Source organism: Semicossyphus pulcher, unplaced genomic scaffold, assembly GCF_022749685.1.
Source record: "Semicossyphus pulcher isolate SPU_LCO1_2020_fin unplaced genomic scaffold, fSemPul1.0.p SCAF_21, whole genome shotgun sequence".
NCBI classification, from domain to species: Eukaryota; Metazoa; Chordata; class Actinopteri; order Labriformes; family Labridae; genus Semicossyphus; species Semicossyphus pulcher.
In genome coordinates this window covers 16,516,033-16,539,968 of record NW_027211695.1, presented here as the reverse complement: position 1 = coordinate 16,539,968, position 23,936 = coordinate 16,516,033, and the positions used below count along the sequence as shown (strand labels likewise).

The following is a 23,936-nucleotide window of genomic DNA, read 5'->3' as shown; positions in this document are numbered from 1 at the left end:
TTGAAATGTGTACCTTTCTTTTTAATAAACTTTGCTGCACTTTTTTTGGCCTGTGCACTTCTACTGTGCGGTTCCCACTGCTTCTATTTTTTGCTGGGGACCCCCTGGAAACCTCCTGAGGCACTCCTGGTGGTCCCCGGGCCTTATGTTAGGAACCCTACATCCAAATATGTGCACTTTGTTTCTCCCCATCCTGGAAGTGGCCATGTGCTTCCGGGGTGGCTCACCACAACATTTTGGCTGCCTCTTGTCCCTGTCATCACTTTAAACACACTTCAATCAGTGTGAAACTTTTTTTTCCCTCTTCTTCTTCTTCTACCAAAAAAAAAAGAGTGAAAAAAATGTCTCTTCTAACTGTCAGCTACCCGCCACCCCAGATGCCATATTTAGGATACAAATGTGAGGAGATGACAGCGTTGTAAAATGGTGCCCGTGCTGAGATTATAATTAACATTTCCAACCTACATCACTCTCCCTCCCACTTCTCCTCTATTCACCCACTCCTGTACAATAAACGGGAAAAAATGCAAGAAGAAAGGAGAGAAAAGGGAGAAGGAGAAGAAAAGGGAGATGGAGGAGGACAAGGAGGAGGAGAGAGTGAGTGAGAGAGGGAGAGAAGAGGGTGACCAAACGGAGGGAGGAGGGAGGGGGAAACGGCGTATGCTTGTATACAACCCTGATTTCCATTTTTTTCCCAACTCGTAATGTATTTAATTCAAGTGAAACGTAATCATGACGTGTCGTGTCATTAATCTCCTCGCCGCCTCTCCCGTAAGTACACTGAGTCTTTACTTTCAACATATATCCTATATCTCCATTTATCTACTTTAATTTTATCCACCACTCTGTTTACATGGACACTTTTATGCATGGTGGCATGAAACACCGGAGATGAAACATTTCCAAAATTGTTGAATTTATTGCGACTGTTGTTGCCTTTTTTTCTCACGCGGGGATAATGGAGAATATAGTTGTTGTTGTGTTTTATTTCTCAGCCAGTTTTGGATGTGTGTGCGCGCGTGAGCTAGCATGAAGCATGTACGTATATGTATGTATGTAACCGCGCGCTCCGGACCACTTTACGTGTGTGTCATGTATGTAAGCCGGTGTATGTGCGCGCGTGGCCGACATTCATGTAGCCCCACGAGCCCTCTGATAGCCCGTGACATGACAAAAAAACGGGAGAAATGCGCTGTTTTCTCACACAATTCAGAGAACACTCGGTGTAACATTTGAAACAAGTCGATTCGGCGAGTCAACTGGAAATGAAACGCGACTTTAAAATGGTTGCAAGTGCACGAAAAGTCACTCGGAGTGCTTAAAGATGTATTTTATAAATTCGCGTAACTTTAACCAAGTTCTGTTAAGCTAGCAGTTATTTATATCCGCGCGAGGAAGGCAGTTTTGAAACAAGGCAGCGTTATGACCTCCTCTTTTTTTATCTCTCTTTTTAACCGACGTTTGACCGACAGAAAAGTAGCTTTTACAAAAAGAGGCACAAGTTCTCGGTGCGTAACGGAGGATTTCGATAAGCCGCAGACATATTGTCCGGGCGTAAAAGTGGATTTTTGCATGTTAGCAAGTTGATTTACAAAGCGTAATTTGTGGGGAGACGCGATTAGCTTGACTAATTCTTTTGTTGGACTCACATTAGGCATTGTGTAGTGCATTGTTTTCGAGATAAGCACCGTCACTTTCATCTGGGATGTGCGCACAAACGCATCCACAGGCTGTAATAGCGTTTTTAAAAACGTTATACTTTCCCCACCTTTTACTACAATGTTTACTACAACCCGTTTAGCTGTCCTAACATCACCTCCAGCTCAGAAAGTAGCATAGCAAGTGTGGCATGCAACGTTGTAGCCGTGTGTGTGCAAAACGCGTGTTGCCAAATTGTATTCGGCAAAGAGAAGTTACCGGTTTTCCCCCCCTGCGTTAAAAATATGCGTTTTTGGACAAGATGTCGCTTTTTGGGACTGATGTCGGTTTGGGAGATTGGCAGCGGATTCAAGATGAAATCCATGATGGCACTTTTTTTTCTCCTCCCGTCCTCTCCCTTGCTCGCTCACTCGTCTTTTTCCCCTCCCTTAATCTTTTGTATAGAAAATTTAAGAACAAAATGGAGCAGGGGAGAGAGCGATAGATAGGCTGACATGACACACACACGCCACCCCCGACTTCCAAAAAACTACGTCCCACTGTTTATGATTTTAAACCGCATTTTTTGGGGGGGATAGCGCGCGGACACCATCTGCGAGCAGGGTTAATCTCATTTTAGTGGGGGTGTTTATTAGTGCATTGTTTGTTGATGGTTATTTATTTCATTAATGTGCCTCTAATTGAGATGGCCGCGAGAGAGAAGAGGGGAAAGAGCGACTGAAAATGGTTGCACGTTATTGACGCACATCACAGGGGCGAGGAGGAAATTCCTCATGAGATAAGGCGCAGACGTGTCATCTGGGTTGACCGAAGACACTCCTGTCGCCTTTTCTATATCCAGTGGAATATGTTTAGGGATCCTGAAATGCCCTATTTTTAAATCCAGCTGAAATGTCACACTTTTGAGAGCGTGTGCACAGTGGAAGTAGGTTGACATTGCTGGCTTGTCCTATAAACAGGGATGTTGTGGAGGGTCCTTAAACTCTGTTTACTTCATCTTTTTATTTGGGGCTGATTTTTACACATATTCTCTCCATCAAAGACACATAAAGCACAAACACATTCTCTGTGAATTGAAAGAGGATGATTAAAAATGTAAAAATTCTTGTTAAAATGTATGTTTTTCTTTGAATTTGTCCCCTCCAAGTGACTTTTTCTCACTCTAAATCTCACTCTTACAAGAAAACTTATAAAACAAGAAGCCCCACATAATATTATAGAAGAAAAAAATCCCTTCCTTGCTGGAAAAGTATCCCCCTCCGCCCCCACAGGTTGTCCTCTTTCGATACAAGATGATGCTTTCTGCGTTGCCAATACTCAACAACCTGCTGTACTAATGCCTACTACTCTGTCCCCATGTTAAAAAGGGTCTAATGGTTTTGCTTCATTCAGACGTCTCTGCTTGTTGTGCTCAAGTAGTGTCCTCCTCCTCCTCCTCCTCCTCTGCCACCATCACCTCCGCCTCCTCCCTATCTTTGTACACACTGTACTGTACTTGAGGGGGCACATACACCCCATCCAGGTGGCTCTTGGGGGAAGAGATTGTATGCGAGGGAGAAAGAGACAGAGGGAGAGAGAGTAAAAGGGAGAGGAGTGTAGCACCAATCAAGGCTTCTGATTGATATAATTGGGTCATTAGTGCGCTGCGGGAGAGGCACCTGCTTGCCCTCAGTTAGGCAGAATCTACTGCATTGTGACATTTTGAGACTGTTGAGAGTTCTGCGGGCTGCTCGGGATTAGTGTGTATTTAGAGCATTAGGGTCTTACTTAAATAGTACGCCACTTGTGCCACTTGTGTTGAGTTGGCAGACCAGTTTGAAACTGATTTTTACAACAGGTACACGGCTCACACTGCTTCCCCCTGTGCGTGTTCCACTGGCTAAACTCAAGTCAGAATTTCGGGGGGCTAAGGTCAAACTAAGACCAGAGGACAGGACCTGATGTGATGTAGCCTACACCTTTTATAATACACCTTCCCCACCATAATTAGCGCCTTGACGCAGGTTTTTCTGACCCGGGAGGATCCGCTTATAGATGCTGATTGTCTCTTTTCCCATTGCCAGTGAAGTATACTCCTGCTGGTCTCTTTTCTGCTGCGTCACCATCTGACGTCACAACCGCGCCTGAGACGGGGTTAGTAAAGTGTAAGTGTATCTATTACTCATTCAGTCTGTGCGTCAAACTCGGCGCCGACAAATTTGGAACGATGTTCGAGCGCTGCTCGGACGGAGACGGGCGGAATTTGTAGCTGAGATGAGTCGCAGAAGTTACCGCCGGAGCATAGCATCGCGCCGGAAAGGGTGCGGAGATTAGCGTGTCGACACAGGTTTGTGTTCCCATCAATGCCGATCGGAGCCGAGGCGATAATTACCCGGGTCCACTGCCGAGTCATCTGACCCGGGTCTGAATGCTAAATGTAATCTTTCCCACTACGCAAAAAAGTGTGTTTTTTGACCAATGGGAAAGCAGTTTAAGATACTCCAACTTCCTCTAAGTTGGAGTTTGTGGGTGAATGGATGCAAAAAAAATCGTAACTTTTAAAATTACCAATCAGACAAGACCACCAGCTTTGCATACGTTCTTACCCTCTCTTTTTACGTCAGTTAAACCTAAAATCTATTTGAAATGGTCCCTATCATTTAAACAATCATTGCCCCCACCGCCTCTATGATATCAGACATCTACGACACCACGAACTCTCACCTTTAATTAAAAGCAGAAAGAAAGTCACTTTCCTAGTTGGCGCTGCATCAAGGTGCCCTTCTGCAAGGTGCAAAATTAAGCGTCAATTTAAGTATTGTCACCTCATGCATAGATGCATGTTTAAAAGTGTAACTGGGAGTGCATTACAAAAGGTGTTGCTAAGAAAGAGAGCACATGCTCTGCAAATTTCCCCGGGGAGAATAAAGAACCGACCCGTGTTAACAGTTTTCTATTTTTTTCTATAGGTGCTCACATGTCTGATATAAGCGATACACATATTCCACAAGGAGGTCACGGTGTCGGGTCAGCATCCCCGGGGCTCGTGGGGAGCTGGCGTCTTCCTCAAGGACACCTGAGACAAACGAAATTTTTGGGCCGATCTGAAAGTTCAGTGTCTGATTGACGGTTTTTAGCACACGTTCGGATGTTTGATTAGAGACTAAAAACGTCACGCAGGCTCTGTCACCCCTTCAGGTGATCTTCTTCATAGATAAACACATCCAGTGATTTCTCTATGACATTCGCGTGCTCCAAAACAATTCCTCTTTTAAGGCCTCACTCTTGTAATCCTGAATCAGACGAGTCAGCCGGCGCCTCCGCTCATTGGTTTAGACACAGCGCGGCCTGCATGACTCGGAGCGAGAGCGCCGTTCCTCTGCTGAGATGCTGTGATGTTTCAGACTCACTCGCTCAGATCTCCCACATCGGCGCTCGCTGCAACTGCGGGGAAAGTGTCGGCTCGTGTTTCCTCCGCTGAAGGAGGAATTCATTCAGAAAGAGCAGGAGGAACAGCTTGAGAGGAGATGGAGAGTGGAGGGAGAGGAAGAGGAGGAGGAATGAAGTGGCGAAGTCAGACTGAGAAGTAGAAGCAGAAGAAAGCGGAGGATAGATGTTTTATCTTTCGCCTTTTCTATAAATCTTGCTGGTGGCCTCCACAGATCCAGCCAAAGAAGAAATATTGAGAGTCTAAAGCTGAATGTATCATTTTCACACAACTTTTTCTACATCCAGCTCACAAAATATGTCTCAAAAAGGTCAACCGCATTTCATTCTGTTGCCATTTGAAGGACATCTCCCTCCACCAGCACCAGGAGTGCCTGTCGTCTCATTCTCGTGGCAGACTCGAGCCTTTCTTTCGGGATGTAACCGACCAAATCGACTGACAAAAGTTAGCATTTTCTGTAGCGCCGGTCACATCTCAACAGTCCGCGTTTGGAGGCACAGTGGGAGACTTTCCTCCTTATCTCTGCCGGAGCTGAAGATGAGGGGAGGGGAGAGCTCCAGCCAGACAAAGTTGGTACGAACGCGGGGAGTGAAGCAGGGGGGTTCAGGGAAAGGTGAAGTAAAGGAAATGAATACCGTCTGTGGGGAAGTTCGCCACGTGACCACGCGATAAAAACCACAGGGCCAAATTATACTGTACCGCACAGAGAGCCGACTCCCCCTCTCCTCCTCCCTCAGTCGCACATCCTCGCTTTCATACACATTCTTTGCGGTCAGTCTCACATACAATCATCCCCAAAGGACAACTCACCTCGCAGAGGCTTCATCACATGAGAGTTCAAGCAATATAGTGGGAAGAAAGATACACTTGTAGGAGTCGACACAAAGAGACACACAGCCGCCAGATAACCGTACCCTGAGGCCCTGGTCTGAGACCTTGGAGAGGCTTATTTTACTGGTCGTGGAGGAGGAGATGTGCAGCAAACACACGCACGTAGAGGAGACAAAAGCAACACGAAAGGTAGTTAATGTACACCTTCTGTTGCTGGGGTTTCCAAACCTGGGTTCAGGTCGGACAGGGGGTTACAAAAGAAACTGCTGGGGTCGTGGTTGAGCTCAGTTGGTAGAGCAGATGCTCCGTGTACCGAGGCCTTGACGCACTGATCGCAGGTTTGACTCCCAGGCTGCCGATCATTTGGTGCATGTCAGCCCCCGCTCTCTACTCCCCACATTTCCTGTGTCTTCAAAAGCTTGGAAAGAAAAAAAAACACATAATAATGCTGCAAAAATTGATGGGTAAAATGGTTTCTTTCTCCAAAGAAGGACTGCTTAAAAGTTCATGAATATTGGAACCAATATTCTGTCGTTTGACGACCAAATAAACCTCGAGGAGCGCCTGCCAACAAACACCCGGCATTTTTGCTTAGTGGGAAAGGCTACAATCGGCATTCAGACCCGGGTCCTTCTGATCCGAGGGGAAGAAGAAATAAGGCAACAGGTTTCCGGTGACCAAGACGCCGAAAGGAGTATACTCCACTTGCAATGGGAAAAGAGACAATCTGCATTTCTTGGCGGGTCTTCCCAGGTCGGAAAAACCTGCGTCAACTGGGTATTTTTCAGAGCTTCCGATGTAGACAGATATCATTTCAGACCAGGACTTCCTTTTCGGTGCGCTTGTGTTCACAATCGATAAGCGAGAATTGAGTTGGAGAGACGACGTCCACAAGATTGTTCGCTGAACTTACACCAGTTGTCTGTTTGTAGAGGTTAATTAAAAGCTAAGAGATTACAGCCGTGCGATCCAGGATTGCGTTACGGCCCCTCTTACTTCCCACGTGGACTGTTCTCCTGCAAACATCTGCTGCAGCCAGAAACACTTGTGGATGATACCGCTAAAAACTGCGAACGGAAACCAGATTGACTCTGACACCAAAAACCATCTGCAGAATCTGTTTATTAGGAGTTCACAGACCTAATTGTGCGAGTTCAAGTAGGTAACATTTGGCTAAAAAGGCCACCACATTGAGAACGCACAGCCCCCAACACACGCCGACACTCCTATCATTGATATAAAGCTGAGCATATATCGTACTTCCTGCCCACACACACACTCTGTTAGAGACACAAAGCTAAAGGTGTTCACACCCTCACATTTACAATTATGATGTGTTGAGTGCCGGCATGTCTGAACCTGCACTAACTGCCTTCACAATAAAAGCGTACCACTCAGTGGATATTTACACAATGACATCAAAAAAAACCCAAAAATAAACTTGTCTGAACATATTGTGCTCCGAGTCCCTTGGCAACTATTTATAAGGGATGTGATGTATGACTCAGCAACCCCCCCCCTTACACCCCCCTCCCTCTACACACACCTTGTGACACTCTTGCAGGAGTAGTTGTCAGTCTTTCAACAATGCTTATCTTTCGAGGGAGGGGCTAGAAAAAGAAAATTGGCACGTTGACCTCCCGTCATAAAAAGGTAATTCAGCTCTTTGAATTTGTTATTTCAGAGCCTGCAAAGTTACGCTGCAATTACCGTAATGACAACATCACGGCAACGCTTAACACAACAGCGATATGCTTTTAAGCTGTCATTACCGTACGAATTGCAATGTTGTAAAACTGCTGCACGTTCATTGCAAAATTTCAGAGGGGGAGAAAAAGCAGGCGGGAAGAACTCCCTGAAAGAGCGAGGGGGGGAAATGCAGTTTCTCTTCGCCTCTCGTCAAAGACTGCCTGTGTGATTTAGGCGGCTCACATTTGCACCTGACATTAAAAATGCATTTCCTTGATGTACTTTTAAAATCAGGTTTCTCCCTGCCTTGCAAAACCGGCTGCCATGCATCACTTCTCCGCACAGTATTCACATCCTTTAAAAGTGACAGTTAACACCTTGTTGTGTAGCCGCGCAGCCTATTTATGTGCGATTTCTGAGTGCGGTTTCATTCAAAAGCACTTCAATCTGCGGATCTGGAATGGATGTATTCGTAGGTAATTTGGACAAATGTATCCAGGACCAAGTCCGAGGTGGTTTGCTGCAGGAGGCTGGTTCGTTACCGCTTTCCGTGCTTCATTTACACCTGGGTTTTTATGTGCTTCTGCTCCACCTGATTCCAATCTGATTTGTGTCCCTCAGTCGCCCCAACCCCCCCTTTTCCCTGCATCCTTTGCTGCACCTTATCTCCCTCTCTCCATCTATCCAAATTGTCTTTATTGGCATGACAGGGCCGGTGGTTGGCGACAGCCACCGTCACGGTAGAACAATGCATTGTGATGGTGATATTCATATGATAATTCCATCAGACTTAACACTGCTGCAGATACATTTTACACCCAGTCCTCGTTCTGCTCCCTCTCTGCTTCTGCCTCCATGTGTACGTCTTTGTGTGGACTTTTCAAATGATTTTAAATCTGTTGTTCTCTCTTCATGTTATGCCCCAGCCTGCCACTCCACCACTCTGATTTCTCTCCTTGTCTCTGTTCCAGCATGTCTGTCTCTTTACCTATTCCCCCCCTTTTCTCCTCAACACCACGCTGGCAATCACATTAAATCATTTTCATTCACATGGCTTCTGACAATGTTTTTTTTTTTAATGCTGCCCAGTTTCTAACTGCACTGTGTGTTTCCCTCCGTCTCTCTCTTTCTTTCTCTCTGTCTGCCTCCTTTCTCATTTTTTGCTCTTCGCCATGTTGGCAGGGCCCAATCTACCAGCTGATATCAGCATTCCCTGGCACACTGCCAACTGGCAACACTGCAGGAGAGAAAGAAAGAGAGAGGGAGAGAATGAAAGAAAATTAGTGAATAATAGACGGAGGGAGGGAGCGAGAGAATGAGAGGGGGATGGGAGGAGTGTGAATCAGGGAGAGAAAGAAAGAGAAGGGAAAGGAAGACGGGGAGAGAAAGAACAATAATGGTGGATTAAGAAAGGACTCAGTGTGTGAGAGTGTGTGTCTGTGGTTGTGTGTGTTTATGTGATTGATATGGTGTGATATCCCTGTGAGTCATAGCCGAGCTAAAATGTCAACTGGCTACATGAGAATCTCTTTGTCATCCGGGCTCCGCGACACGCACACGCACGCACACAAATCCGAGAGATCATATAAACACATATGTGATCATGCCGCCGCGTGAACACAAATATGGGCGTCACACCTGCGAACACAGATGTTCCATTGTTTTGCCACAATGATTGATGACCTTTTGTTTTGTTGTGGGCGCCTCTGCTGCTTCTCAACTCCACCAAATGATGGACAAAAACAGCCGATGTGCATAAATCCACTCGAACTCGCGCAAACTGCTGTGCACTCAAAATATTTGGGTGTGTGAGCGTGCCTGCCAAAATGCTTGTGTGTGTTCAATATGCTGTATATCACACTTTACATTTTAGCTGACTCTGTTATCTGGGGTGACGGTTGCAGTGCAGTCAACACAACATTAGAATAAGCTTACATTTGTACTTAAACGAGTAACCATGACTAAGCAAGTGTACGGGTCAAAGCCACCACACCCAGGCAGTAGATTTAACAAATATTGCTCCGCATAAGTGCATGCATACTGTCCGTATGTGTGTGTGTGTGTGTGTGAGTGTGTGTGTACAGTCCAAATTTAAGCAAAAAGCTGCTACTGTATGAGTGTACAGGAAGGGTGTGTGGGGAAGTCAAAACATCGCGCGCCCATCCTGTTTGGGACAGTCCGTCTCCTGTGGTGGTGGCCTTAACTCCTAAACGCACACGGATACACACGCAGACAGATACACAGCTATGCACATTCACACTCTGACTAATCATCCCATATGTCGCTAACAGTATGCTGGAGTGCTTTGTGAACACATGCAGGAGGAAGAACAGGTGCACACCTGTTACACATTGAAGCGCAGGCATACACCCACGCAGACTGGAGAGGAAATGAAGATCAAATAAAGATTTACTTTGTACTTAACATGAACATGCGTTAAAAGACATTCAACGCTGGGCTGTAATGAGTTTGCATTTGATTCTCTGATATTAGCGTTTATAATGGATACATTTATAGGGTCTGTTTGACAAAAGTCTGCTACCTGCAACCTCAATATTTCAAAGGGATTTAAGTATGAAATAACACCGATATATCTCATGAAATATTTAAATAATAGCATCAATTATGTGCTAAAGTGACCTTTTTTAACTGGCAACAACTTAATTTGAAGTGCAACATTATTAGATTGTTTGATAAGAAATCATTTAAATGAAAGCGATGTTTCTCATTTGTCATCGTGCTCGTGTCGGGGTTTAATTTGTTTTATTTTTGTCCCCAGAAAATTAAAGGAGGAGGCTGCCACAGAAGTGTGTCCAAAATCAGCCAAGACACTAAAGAATGGCATAACATCACACGCACTGCTGGTAATCCTCTATGCTTCTCACAAGTATACCGTGTGCTTACTCATAGACAGACATAGGAACCTGTTCGGCAACAACACCTTTTGATTATGTTTATTTTTTGGCTATTTTTCTAGAGCTGGTCAAGGTCGTGTTACAGTTGAAGATAATTATGCACAACATGCAAATGTAACCTTTCCTCTAGGTTTTTAAAGTTGTAACTCCTCTAAAGTCATCAAATCCTCTCACTATCTGCCTCTCTCCTTCTCTCTGTGTTTTGTGCTGATAGAGGATGGATTCTCCGCCAGAGTGTGTGTTGTCTCTTTCTTGTGAGCAGCCCCAGTCCCCACCAACACTGCCATCCCTGGACCACAGCCCCCAGGCCTCCTCTCCTCACACCCTGCTCTCTCTGCCTGACAGCCCTGTTGTCCTGCCCATTCAAAGTCCAGAACCTTCCCCTCAAAGCCTCGACACCACACCTTATTTCCCCCTATCTCCTTTCCAGCTCCACGAGGAGAATAACAATCACCATGAAGTTGATGAAGAGGATGAAGAGGAAGGGCTGGATGGAGTTCCTCCTTCCCCAACCCCGGCAGTTGCTCTGTTCCCAGGAGGAGGAGGACAAGAAGCTGGAAGCAGCCCTTGTTTGGACTCCTCTCCTCCTGCCACGCCATCAGCGCCAGTCCTTGGGTTTGGAGCCCTGGAGCTGGCCCTCTCATCAGGGCAGAGTGGAAACTGCAATGATGAGTTAGACCTCCAGCTGTTCCAGAAAGATACTGTTACCAGGGCAACACCTGGAGTTGCAGGGGCCTTGTCAGGACCTGCGCTAAAGTTTCCCTGTCATGTTTGCGGGAAGAGATTCCGATTCCAAAGCATTTTGTCTCTTCACGCCCGAGCTCACAGTCTGGACAGAGACCGCCGAGCTTCAGCCCTATATCGGACTGGACTCCCCTCAGCACCTATAAAGCAGCACCTCAAAATCCAACAGAACCACAAAGACTTAATCAAGAATCACAGAAGTCACCCAAACCAGCGTTTACTGCCAGGGACTCTAATCCAGCATCTCACAGAAGAAGAGGATCTGGATGGTGAGGTCAAAGGTCTCGATGATGGCCTACAGTCAGCCCAGAACCCAAACTTTTTACTGGATGAAAGCACACCATTAACCCCTCCACTTACAGAGGACCCCGTTTCTGTGACCTCTCCCTATTCCTCTACAATTTTGGAGGGTGCGTCTACTCCTATAGCGCCTACGTTTCGCTGCCATGCCTGCAAAGGAAAATTCCGCACAGCCTCAGAGTTGGCGCGCCACGTGCGCATTCTCCACAACCCGTATAAATGCACTCTTTGTCCTTTCTCTGCCAGCCAAGAGGAGAGCCTGGCATCTCACTTGCAGGAGTTCCACCCTTCCCCTGATATACCTGCTTTGACAACTGCCTTCAATTCTAGGCCAGTCATTGCGACCCCTGACACTCCTGTGCCCACCCCGACCAATACCCCAGCCCCAACCCCCAGTACCCCACAGTTGACATCAGCTGCTACAGTGGCGGCGTCGCCCCCACTGCCAGCATTTCGCTGTGAAACTTGTGGACAGCGGTTTACCCAGTCTTGGTTCCTGAAGGGACACATGCGTAAGCACAAGGACTCTTTGGACCATAAGTGCCAGGTATGTGGCCGTGGCTTCAAGGAGCCTTGGTTCCTCAAAAACCACATGAAAGTACATCTCAACAAACTTGGCTTGAAGGCCGGGCTGGGAACCCTCGGAGGACCAGGCAGTACAGAGCACCAGGCAAAGGGCTCCGCTAGTAATCAGTCTCTCAACGCCCTCTACTCAAGCCTTCTTCTGGCACAGCGAGGAGGTGGCAGGGGTGGACAAGGACGATCAGAGAGGGAAACTGGTGCAAGAATTGGGATGGGGTCAAGCAAGTCAGCTATCCTGGGCTACCTGGGGTTGCCCAGTGATGGCAGTGGGGCCAGCTGCATGGAGAGACTTCAAGCAGTGGCTCAGGTGGCAGAGATGGGAAATGGTGCTGGTGGCAGTCTTGGTGGATCAGGAGGAGTGGGAACATCTAGAGGAGGGGGTTCTAATGAAGCTACAGCATCAGTTTCAGAAGGAGGGGAACAGGCAACTTGGTGGCAGTTGGTGGCTCGCAGTTTGGCAGTAGCTCAGCAGCAGCAGCAGCAGCAGCAGCAGCAGCAGCAGCGGCCCCATCAGCGAGGCCAACAGCAAGGCCGAGGCCAAGGTCGTAGCTCAGTGATCACAGAGGCTGACCAAGTCAGAGCATACCTTGGAGGCCTGGATCCAAGAGAAGAGTCCGGAGGGGCAGGAGGGCCATGGGAATGTCCAGATTGTGGAAAGCTATTCCGCAGCCTGCAGCAGGTGGTGGTCCATGCTCGTGTTCACACTCAGAGGCCCCAAAAAGGAGGTGGTGGTGAAGAGGAGGGGAGCAGTAGTCGTAGAGGAGCAGGGCTTGGAAGAGGAGCTGGTTGTGAAGTACGACACGATTCCCAGCTACACAGTGGTGGATCCCAACAAACGGGAGAAGGGAGACAGGAATCAAAACTGCACAGTGGTGGATCACAACAAGCAGGAGCAGTTACAGGGTTTCACTCTGTCATCTCAACCTTCAAAGGTACAATCACATTCACTTTTTGCGTGTTTAGGGTTGTGTGTTCGCTCACTTACAATGGAGTTATTATCACAAGAATGTATTATTTTCCTACTGCTCTTCTGTGGCAAAACAGAAGCTCTCAGGGGGCCCTTTACACCAGCTGTTATCTTTACATTTTTCCCCCTTCTTTCTTTTGCAGGAGAAAATGGCTTGACATCAGTCTCCTCCATACCTTCAGTTCCCACCAGGGAGCGAGTGCGTGGTAGAGGGATTAAAGACTGCCCCTACTGTGGTAAAGCCTTCCGCTCTTCACACCATCTTAAAGTGCACCTGAGAGTTCACACAGGTGAGAACTGCTGTGAGTTTAACAAAACACTTTTACTTTTTTTAACCTTTATAAATCCCTGGAAAGGTTTCATTGAGCATCCTCGCTTTAGAAGCACTACTTTTTTTCCTTTTTACACATTCACCCCAGAGAGTTGGCTGGTGCTAATCATAGCCGTGCACTGCAGGCAACTGAGCAGCTCCACTAGAGCAACTTCTGGTTAAATGCCTTGCTGGAGGGTATATTAACAGTAGTTTTTTGAGGAAAATCTAGCCACTCCAGGGATTTAAACTGCTAAAACCTCAGAAAAAATCTCACTCTCTTAATAGCCTGTAACCTCATCTCTAAGAAAGACATAAAAACATTTCTATTTTTTTGCCAGTTATTAAATAATAACCTTTTTTCTCTAACTTAATTTGCCCAGCTCTAAATTATGCAATATGAAAATGGTTTGGCATAGGCTTTTTAGTTGGATTTTAATTATTCTTATGTAAACATCATGAATTATATGCTCACAGATTTCTCCATAACTCTCAACAACATGAATGCTCTTAAACTCACTCCAAGGTTCACGATCTCTGACTTTGTCTTTGAAGCAAGCCAGCCCGTTATTTGTTTTCCTTGAATGTACCTCACATTCTACATCACTCTTACCATGAACCACTTTAACAGTCCATCTCCAGCAAGACTTAAAGAAACAACACAAAATTAATTTTTGGGAATGAAAATTTGGTACTCTCACAGCACTCAATCTCACTCCATATGATCCATATTCATAATACTCTATTGGCATGAGTCATTAGCATTTCTTATTATTTGCCTTCGCTTGATGTATTTGATGACAAATTAAGACCCCTTTTCCATTTTTGAGATGCCACCAATCCCCAGCAACTGGTAACTGGACCACATCCAAGTCTTTTCAGGAAGCCCAAAACACATTGAATTAAATCTATTTGCCATTATGAATACTCATCCACAGCTGACAGGACCTATCAAATCACAGTTATATTATTCATGATAGAATGCAGCCCTTTCTCTCATGCACTATTGCTTCTCTTTACCATCAAGTGATTACCACATGGTCAGTAATTTATGAGAAGGCAGCAAATTATGATAACACTGCTGTCCTCTTGAGATTATCGCACTTTTAGACTTTTATAATTTTCTTTTGCTTCAGCAACAAAATCAAATTGTTCATACTTTTGCATGTACCTCTGTCTCCATCAATAGAGCTGTTCTTGTATTGTGTTCAGATTTTTTTTGTGGTCGTGAATAAGATTATTTACGGTTTCAATATGTAATACATTTCCTGCTTTTGATATGCCTCCAGCATGATGCCCCCTCCTCTTTATCTTTCTCAGCAGTGTAGTTTTAACCGGTGATGAAATACTGCCATCTCCCTTTGAAATGTGTAACTTCATCTCCCACTCACCACTGTTAAAAAGACTGTATCGGTTAATGTGGGAGTTTCTTAATAAAAAAGTGTAGTTTTCCAGATTTGTATTTTTGTGATTCCACACAGCCAATGTCTTCTATCCGATGTTCAATTGGTAAACATAAAAATAAGAAGGTTATTAACACTTGCCTTCAATGTGTAATCCATCACAAACAGGTTTTCCCAATATGGTTTCAAGGTTTAGAAACGAATGGTTAGCAAAGCACGGATTGATTTGTAGTTAATGTGCTAAAATATGCAAAATCTGTTGTTTATAAATATGTCGTTTTGCACCGTTAGGTTCTACTAGTTTAAAATCCAATACCATTTCCCCCTCCTTATTTTGTTAATCTCATTTTCTTTAGGGGAAAGACCCTACAAATGTCCCCACTGTGACTATGCGGGTACCCAGTCAGGCTCGCTGAAGTACCACCTCCAGCGCCACCACAGGGAGCAACGCAATGCCTTGGCAGCCTCCTCCAATTCCTCGTCCTCTGGTCTCACATCCACAATCAACAGTCTGACCTCCGGAACCTCTGGGCTGGCAAAGCAGCGCAGATCCCAGCTCAACCACTGCCCAGTCAACCGGGGCCCAACCGATTCCCCCACCTCGCGGCCAAGCCAGCAGTCCTGGCTCCTGGGGCTTCCAGACCAACGGGAGCATCGGAAAGCCCTGGCGGCTCTAAGGGATGTCGACTTGGAAACCCAGTATAGGTATCTCTCTGGGGTGATGGGGGCCCTTTATCAAGGTGGAATGGAAGGGGGCTGGATCAGGGAGTCTCCTGCACCAAAGACCCCTAAAGTGTCCCGTCGAAAGCCCCTCACTACCAGCCGGATGGTTCAGCCATTGAGTGACAAGGAAGGACCTGCACCATCAACTCAAGGGGCTGGGTTTGAACCCCTGGATCTGTCCCGGCGCACCTCACCAGGCCTTGGAGGGATGGAGGAGGATGGAGACGTGAGTGTAGTGGGAGGCGGAGGTGCTGCCGGTGGGGATGGCGAAGGGGATAGTTCAACTGGGGTCAAACTGAGCCAGTGTTTGTTCTGCCCTTTCCGTACATCCTCTGCAGAGCTGATGGCCATGCATCTCCAGGTCAACCACACCAGTAAATCCAGGCGCAAAAGAGCCCCTTCTACTATCTTGGATGAAGAGGGAGTCCCAAAGGCCACCAAGCCACGGATGGAGCACTCTGACCTTGACTCTCTGACAGTATGGAGGCATGTGAGTGAAGTAGAATCCAAGGCACCACTGGGAGAATGGTCCTCAACTCAGTCCAAGAGCCTGAACGGGCTCTCTGAAGATAGAGCGGGACATCTGGACGACATCCTCGACCACTCAGACTCCAACAATGCAAGAGATGGTCTGGTCAACAATGTAGGGGATGGTCTGGCGCTTATGGAAAAGATGGAGGGCAATGAGGAGGAACAAGAAGAAGAATTTGAAGACACTTTGGAGGACAGCAGTTTGGAGGATTCGCAGGACAAGGATCTGAGGATGTCCCTTGCTCTTTCACCAGCCCTAAGCTCTAACCACATGGTGGGAGAGGAGGAAAGAGTCTTAACCGATTAAAATGATCTCGGAAGACACCATTTAAATTGGAGAAATGGTTTGGATGTTCTCAACTACATATGACACAGAATTGAAGCGGGAGCAGGTAGTTTTGCAGAGAGAAAAGGGGTTTACAGTCAAATTAATACTTGCACCTTTTTACTTTCATTTCTGGACAGCGGATTCTTGACTTCTGAGATTTTTAAAAGGACAGTGAGAAAAATCTGTTGTGTTTCCTCCGACATTACTCATCTACTTCAGTTCTGACAATGGTCAATTTCAAAGTGAACTGTGTACAAAAGAGCATAGATGCATCTTTTCAGGATTTTGGGGGCCACTTTTTCCATTTTTCACCCCCAAACTTGTCGTTAAAATGGATGATTTCGAGGATGATCTCGTCAGAAGAAGATAAATAAGCTCTTGAGCAGATCCTGCATCATTCCATGCGCATTTATTCCACACTAATAATGGACTGTATATCCAAGACTACTATACTGACCAAGTTGAAGCCAGCTGTAAAAGAGCTCTCCTGACTTACCACTGAGCAGTTTGAAACCTCAAACTTCAACTTCCTCCACAGCCGACTTAGATATGGGGGGAAGTTTAGTCTGGAACAGTTTCAAGCTGTGATCCTCGGCTAAGCTATTTGGTGTTAATTTAAGGCATGAGGTAACTGTTGCAGGCCGCGTGCTTCTCCTCAACTATATATCACTGCCTTGTTTGTCTGAAAAGTGTTTCTAGACGATTGTCCTAAAGAAAAACAGAAAGAAGAGTTTGTAACATTTTTTTCTTTTTCAGTTAGTGCCTGTTCATGTATGTTGTTAAGAGAGTCTCTGGTAATCCTTTGCACCGAGGCTCTAATAGGTCATTTATTTTATCTGAATATACAGTTTAAAACAATTTAAGTACAGTATATTTGTTAAAAGTGGTTCTAGGGTGTTGTGAATAGTTAAGTTTTAAAAGAAAAGCTACTTTGCAGCGTGATGTCCTTGAAACAGGCGGTAGCCATTTGTGGTTCGACTTGAGAAGAAAAAAGCAGTTGATATAAATAATGTATAATGCGACGAAAGGGGTTAAAAGCTGAGCGATAAGAAGGGGTCACAGTTCAATATTCAGTGTTTACAAAAGTGCTGAAAGCGGGTTGGGTTGCCAAGGCAGCTTAGATGCATGGAAAAGAACAAAACACAGAGTGGGAGTCCGGCTGTAGGGACACGACTCGAGCCCCTGAACACAATCAAGTGACACACATTTTTAAAGAGACAGAGACTTAGTAACTGTGTCAAGCAAGGAGCAAGTTCTCTTTTCTCCACAGGAGAGAGGATACAGGTAGAGAACGAAAAAAGAAAGCAGTATCCCTGCCAAACAGGACTAAATCTGAGAAACAAACTGTACTCTTGGGTTATGGTGTCTTTTAGACGAGTAGAATCCCTCTCTTCTTCTTTTTTATAAGAAAAGACAATGGTAGGAGTACTTATTAAAACACTAACAAATGCATAGACATCCCAGTAGAATATGTGTAGCTTTTGTAAAGACAAGAAAAAAAAAGCAGACTTTTGTTTATTTTCATTTCAAGATGCTTACAGAAAAAGGTTATCAATATAGGTAATATTGATTATAATGTTTGTGAGCTAAGACTAGTTGGAATGTCTATACAGAGCACTGTGCAAGGTTTGAGTTCCCAAAGTAGTTGTTTTTATTTTGACTTTATCGATAGACCAAACGTTTTTCAATGGAAGTTGTCACTTTCTGTTGTCGTTTTAAATGTGTGAAGCTGTGGTTTCAATAGATTTACTCCATCGACTGGTCAATTAGTTGATCAAATATCCAACCGTTGAACCGGTTGTAAAAGAAAGTTCGCGTTAAAAGAAACACCAACACATCAAGTGCAAGGAATTGAAAACAATCAAAGTCTTACATGTCGTGTTTTGAAGGTATATTAAGAATGTGAGACGGTAATATCCCCTTACACTGGTTTAAAACCACTATTTATCTACTTGGACTACTTTTTGATGGGGTATTCTATGATTGCAACCACACCTTAATGTGCATTAATGTGTCTAAGTTCTTTTTTAGAGCACCTTATGAGTTTTGTAGTGAAAGTCCCTTAGTGGTGTCTCCTTAACAACTACTGTCAACGCCATCGTGCCTTCTGTTTCAAGCACTTCCTGGTGTATTTTGTAAAACTCACCAAAAGCACTTAGCCTATATCTACACACTCTCTTTCTTCCTCTCTGTCTCTGACCTTCTTCTTTCCTCCTCTCTCTTCCTCTTTTCCTTCATCACCTCAGCCCATTTTCCTAATCTTTTTCTCGTGTCTTTACCTCCTGACCCCTCTCTCCTTGGGGACGCTGTTCAAACCAGATTTCTCTCCTACTATTCAGGCCCGCCCGGCCTTAAACAAGGTCACTAGGCCTTATTACAATCTAGCATGGCTAGACTCTTGAAGGAATAGACTACCTAACCTTTAGACAAGTTTAAATTAATATATATGTAGGGTTAGGCTACTTTTGGTCTTAATACTAACCCTTGGTAAACCAAAGCCCAAGTCTAATGAATATTATATTTAATCTCTTAAGGTGCCAAAACATGTCCGATGTGACACTAAACATTATCAACTTGAGAAAACGTAATAATTCACCTCTTTTCTCTCTTTCTTCCTTTTCTCTCCCTCATGCTTGCTCTTCCTCCACGCCCCCCTCTCGTCCGTAAACCGTCTATCTCTAGCACCACTTGAAGGTGACGTGTACTATCTGGTATCGAGGCCTTTATTAGATTATTATTTCAGTTCGTGTGGTGTTTGTTCAATGCCGTTGAGATGGAAAAATGCTCTTCTTATAATGATAATTATTATTGTTTTTGGCATTATCGTTAAAAAAAACAAACAAAAAAACAAGAGACATGTGTTGTTGAATGTTGTACAGATAGCACTAGAGATGTTGTGTTTTTTAAAGAGAGCACAAACCTGAGCGATGGTCCCTTCTACTCCTCCCACCGGCAGATGGGAATAAAACAACCTGCCAATCAATCCAGATGTCTAATGACAGAAATTTCCTCGTCTATGACAGATTTTCAAAATAAATCTATTATCTTTGTAGAGTTCCTCTCGAGGGATTTGAATGTAAAAAGGCAGCCTTTGACTCAAACTGCACTCCCAAATTTCTTGCACAGAAAGAAAATCCTCTTGAGGGATTAAAGCAGCACTTCAGCCAATATCTATACTCTTTTGGAAATATAGTACGACTATTTGCCTACTTACAAAGAGTCCGACAAACACATGGGCCCCTTTTATGAGTCGATAAGCAGCGGACAGTCATTTTTAGCTCATGTATTTCTACGGGATCCGTAGAAGTGTCAATGAAAACTGGTGAAATAGATGGACACTTAGCCTGTTTAATTCTTCTGTTAAATATAAATGTATTTGAAGAGACGCCAACTTAAAGTTGGGGTATTATGCTAATTTCAAGCTTCATATTTCACTCTGTAGCCCTTTTTATACGCCGCCGTAACAAAGCTCCGCCGCCATGAAGCCTCTGCCATTTTACATTGGACCACTTTCTCCCGATTGGCCTGCACTTTGTGACGTCACAAAGTGCAGCGTGTGGAAAAAAACCTGCCGTTCACAGCAGCCTGCAGACTCCAACATACTTTTACCAAGAGATCTGAAACTTACCCCACGTTTAGTCTGGACATCCAACATTGTAACATTATATGTCTTAAAATGTGAAACAGCATGATACCCCCTCTTTAAAGAAGGAAGTCTACGTTTGAATTTTTCCCCATTTTTGACAGTAGCTCTGACTTATACACACATTGACATCCATTTATTGAGCAAAACTACCTTAAAAGTTCACAAAAAAACAACATAAAGTCTCCTTGAGTTTGTCTGACTCTTTGTTAAGTCTCTACAAAAACCAAACAAATTTCACTTTACATTTGCACAACTGAATACGACGCAGCTCCTATGTGATTTTTCAAACAAACGTGAAAATTGCACCTTATCTCCTGACTGTAAATCACATCGTAAGATCGTTTTTGAAGGTGTTGTTTTATTTTGAAATGACAAATCTCTGCGAGGCGAGGGGGCCACGCTGGGTTTGGGCTCTTGTGTAGTTTACTGCCATTGCAGTGAGGGAAAACTGATCTAACATAGTAGTGACTAATATGACTTTGTGGACAGATAAAAAAAATAAAAATAAAACGCATTAGAAATAAATAAACACAAACGAATGAACTGGCTCTCTGTCTCTCTCTGCACCACATGAACATAAATTCTTCTTCTCTTCATGTTTTTAATGCTTTCATAAGAGATAGTAAGCACTCCAAGACTCCCTGCTGTCATGAAGCCTAAATATTTATGTCAAGAGAAGAGGAGGATACTTGGAAACAAGTTGCTGCAGTTTTTGTTTCCCAGAGAGCTAAACGAGTTTAAGAAAAGGGGGGCCCTCTTGTGGCTTTGAGAAGAAGTGCAGGAAGTAGAAAGTACTGAGAAAGGAGGCCTGCACACACATCGCGGCTGGGATCCTTAAGGAAAGTTTGTACCTATAGATATAGATGTTTGCTTTGGCTGCACAAAATAGAAATAATTTAAGCTTTGTAATCACCATTTTGTCAGTATTCCTCTTACATTGGTACAACGTAGTTTAAAGCATTCCCCTGCATTGTCTCTAGCCCGTCTAAAAGACTGAACATAACTCTAATAAAACAACAAGCCATCACAGAGGCACAGGGCACTTTTGGTTGCTTACAGACAGAAGGTCTGCTTTAGGGACCCCTTGACCCCGTGTTTATGCCGTGAGGGCCTGTTTGGTCGTCCATCCATGCACCTCAGCTGTTTCCTTCCCAGCTGCAGCAGAAATGCCGACAAAGACCACTGCAGCTGTGCGAGTCGCCTCAGACATCAACTAATTAATTATTTCCTTATTATGTGTACCTGGAGAGGGTTTACAGCAGCCCTGGGATCCACAGCAAGGAGCAATTTGGGTTGCCGACATGTGATGATATATGACGCAAAGGCGCCCTCCAGTGGAGACACCATGACAGGGTGGAAATAACCAACTCCTACCCTGTATCATAACTATAATTAAGGAAACGGATATAATATAATTACACATCTTAACAAGAAGAATATTAATTATGTAGGTTAAGAATAATGTTTGATTTCTGTGGGCAACGTCATGAAATACAGTCCAACCTGAGGAAAGACAGGAGAAAAGCCTGCACAAAACCGGAAATGAATGCTTTTTTTCCTTCAGAGGACAACTCACAATACTACGGTTCTTGAGATTAAACAATGATATTCAGTTGACAGTGCAAATGGAAAAAAAATCCAACGTTTATATCGTGTAATACATATTTAATCTTCAAATGTGTCTTAAGTTTTGCGTTTTTGCTCGAATAATGAGATTTATTTTGAAAGTATTGACAGGAAGTCGTGCACTAATCCTACCTAGCTTAACTAAACCGGTGCGAGGAAATTGTGTCGCTGTGCTCTAATGGAGAAACATCAGCCCTGTTGCACGAGGGTTAAAAAGGCTACAAAATAAACCTCAGAGGAAGTAGGAAGTAGACCCCTCACCTTTTATTTTGAAAATAATGTTTATGCTAGCTTGTGGACTGAATAGATTAAGCTGTTCTGGTCAGGCCATTTTAAAAAGAGACATATAAATAAATATAAAACATCAATTAACAGCAGTCCGTGACAGGCAGAGTTAAACGCTCCAGGGTTAGCTTTCTTATTATGTTCCTATTAGCCTACATCTCTGTACTAGGGCAATAGTCTGCTCCCTGGTGACTGGTTGAGACTGAGTGGGCGAGACAGAGAGAGGGAGAGAGAGCGAGCGAGAGAGAGAGAGAGCGAGAGCGAGAGAGAGAGAGAGAGAGAGATCCTGTTGCCCATAAACCGCACCGTTACAGGCACTAAAGCTTCCTTCCATCATCTCTACCGGAGGAGAACCGAGCATCACTTCACTTTGTCAGCCCGCCGCTCGACTCGCTTCCGGAGCATCGACACCGGCAACAACACTGTTTTATCTCCTTCAATCTCGTCCAACACACACTGCACACTGCAGCAAGCAACACTCTTCTTCTTCTTCTACGTCTTGGCTGCGATTCTGACAGACGGGGGCACGAGGAGAAGACTGTGAAGTACACTCACTTCTGCTGCAGAACTCCCTCGGCGCACGTTTTTCAAGATGAGCGAGGTAAGTGCGCGCGTGTTCAAAGCAGATATGTTTTTAAACAATCGGCGCAGCTAACAAGCGCAATGTTTTGAGCTTTTATTGCACCTGTTCACTGGGTGTTCATTTTATCTCCATTAAATTAACCCCTAGTGTCAACATCATGCACCTGTATGGAATCAGCCGTGACATATCTCTTCACCAAGCATGCGCAGGCAGTTTAACCCACCGTTATTTCACTGCACCCCCCAAAAAACCGCAACCGAGGTGCAGTAAAAACCCAGAACAAAATGTTTTAGCGCAGTGCTCTCTCCACTCTTGTTGGCTTTGCTCCCAAGTCTGACAGAAGCACCGCAATGAGAGGCGAGCGGCAGCAGCAGTGACACCAGCTCACATCGCCAGCGGGCACTGTGAACATCTGGTGGAGTGGAGCATGAGGGTTTCCCCAAAGTAGGGTTCGGGGACCTCCGGGCGGCCTTGTGGGCGTTTTAGAGGGTCCACCAAACAGGATTTTTTATTTTTTCACATTTTACATCTGGATGACATAAACGATTCGTCATTTGGTCCTCTTGCATAATGGAGAAAATAAACCACACTGCATGTTTTGATGCCTGTTTCCCTGCAGTATGCAGAAAGGTTACTCTACATTAATCATGCAGTATAGAAAGTACTTTATAGCCTGCAGAAGAACTGCATGGATCCCTCTGAAACTGGCTGCATGTGCATATTTTTCGTCCTTGCATAATAAAGTAGCATATTTTTAATGGATATGGGGCTTGATGCTGCAGGCGTCAGCGCTAATGGAGGAAGTCATGGGGAGCGTGGTCATGTATGAGTAAAGTAGCAATATATAAGGACAGCTAACCTACCGTGATGATGTTATAATTTCATTTTGTTAGGCGTTATTTTTTGTTCTTTATTATATTTTGCTTCCCAACATTTGAGCGCAGAGTTACCACGTTGAAGATGTTAAAGTGAAAATATGTTAAAGTTCAAATCTGAATCTAATCTGACCTGCAGGACTAATGTAGATCAGTGTCTGCTTAAGCCCTCTGTCTGAGCTTTATTACTCCTGGGTCATAATCCCGTAGGTTTAACCTGCGAGTTGACCCTGAATCAGCTTTACAATGGACAAGAGGGGAATAATGTATGAGATCAACTTGTGTTAAGTCAGTGTGGTAATCATGTATGAGCTGTCTTTACATTGGCAGATAAAACATACAGTAGGTATGTTATGTAACTCTTATACTAAAGGAGCTGTAATGGCTGCTCGATCGATCAATCCCACATCAATAAAGATAACGGTGGTCCCGGCGGAGTGATTATTTTCACTTCTCTGTCAGAGAAGTAGAGCATCGCTCCACTGGGACGCTCCGCTCACATGTGCTGCGTT

The 23,936-nt window shown here is 44.7% G+C and overlaps 1 protein-coding gene across 2 annotated transcripts; it reads left to right on the top strand.

Moving 5' to 3' along the window:
• Positions 1-593: 593 nt before the first annotated feature.
• znf219 (zinc finger protein 219) lies at positions 594-20,601 on the top strand. Of its 2 annotated transcripts, none has more exons than XM_069672420.1 (5): positions 594-771; positions 10,386-10,470; positions 10,736-13,079; positions 13,258-13,350; positions 15,184-20,601. In XM_069672420.1, the coding sequence occupies exons 3-5, from the start codon at positions 10,739-10,741 to the stop codon at positions 16,386-16,388; spliced, it is 3,639 nt and encodes a 1,212-aa protein (XP_069528521.1). In that variant the 5' UTR covers positions 594-771; positions 10,386-10,470; positions 10,736-10,738; the 3' UTR covers positions 16,389-20,601. The 2 variants fall into 2 exon arrangements, with proteins under 2 accessions (XP_069528521.1, XP_069528520.1); XM_069672419.1 differs by having other exon boundaries at positions 13,258-13,404.
• The last annotated feature ends 3,335 nt before the right edge of the window (positions 20,602-23,936 follow it).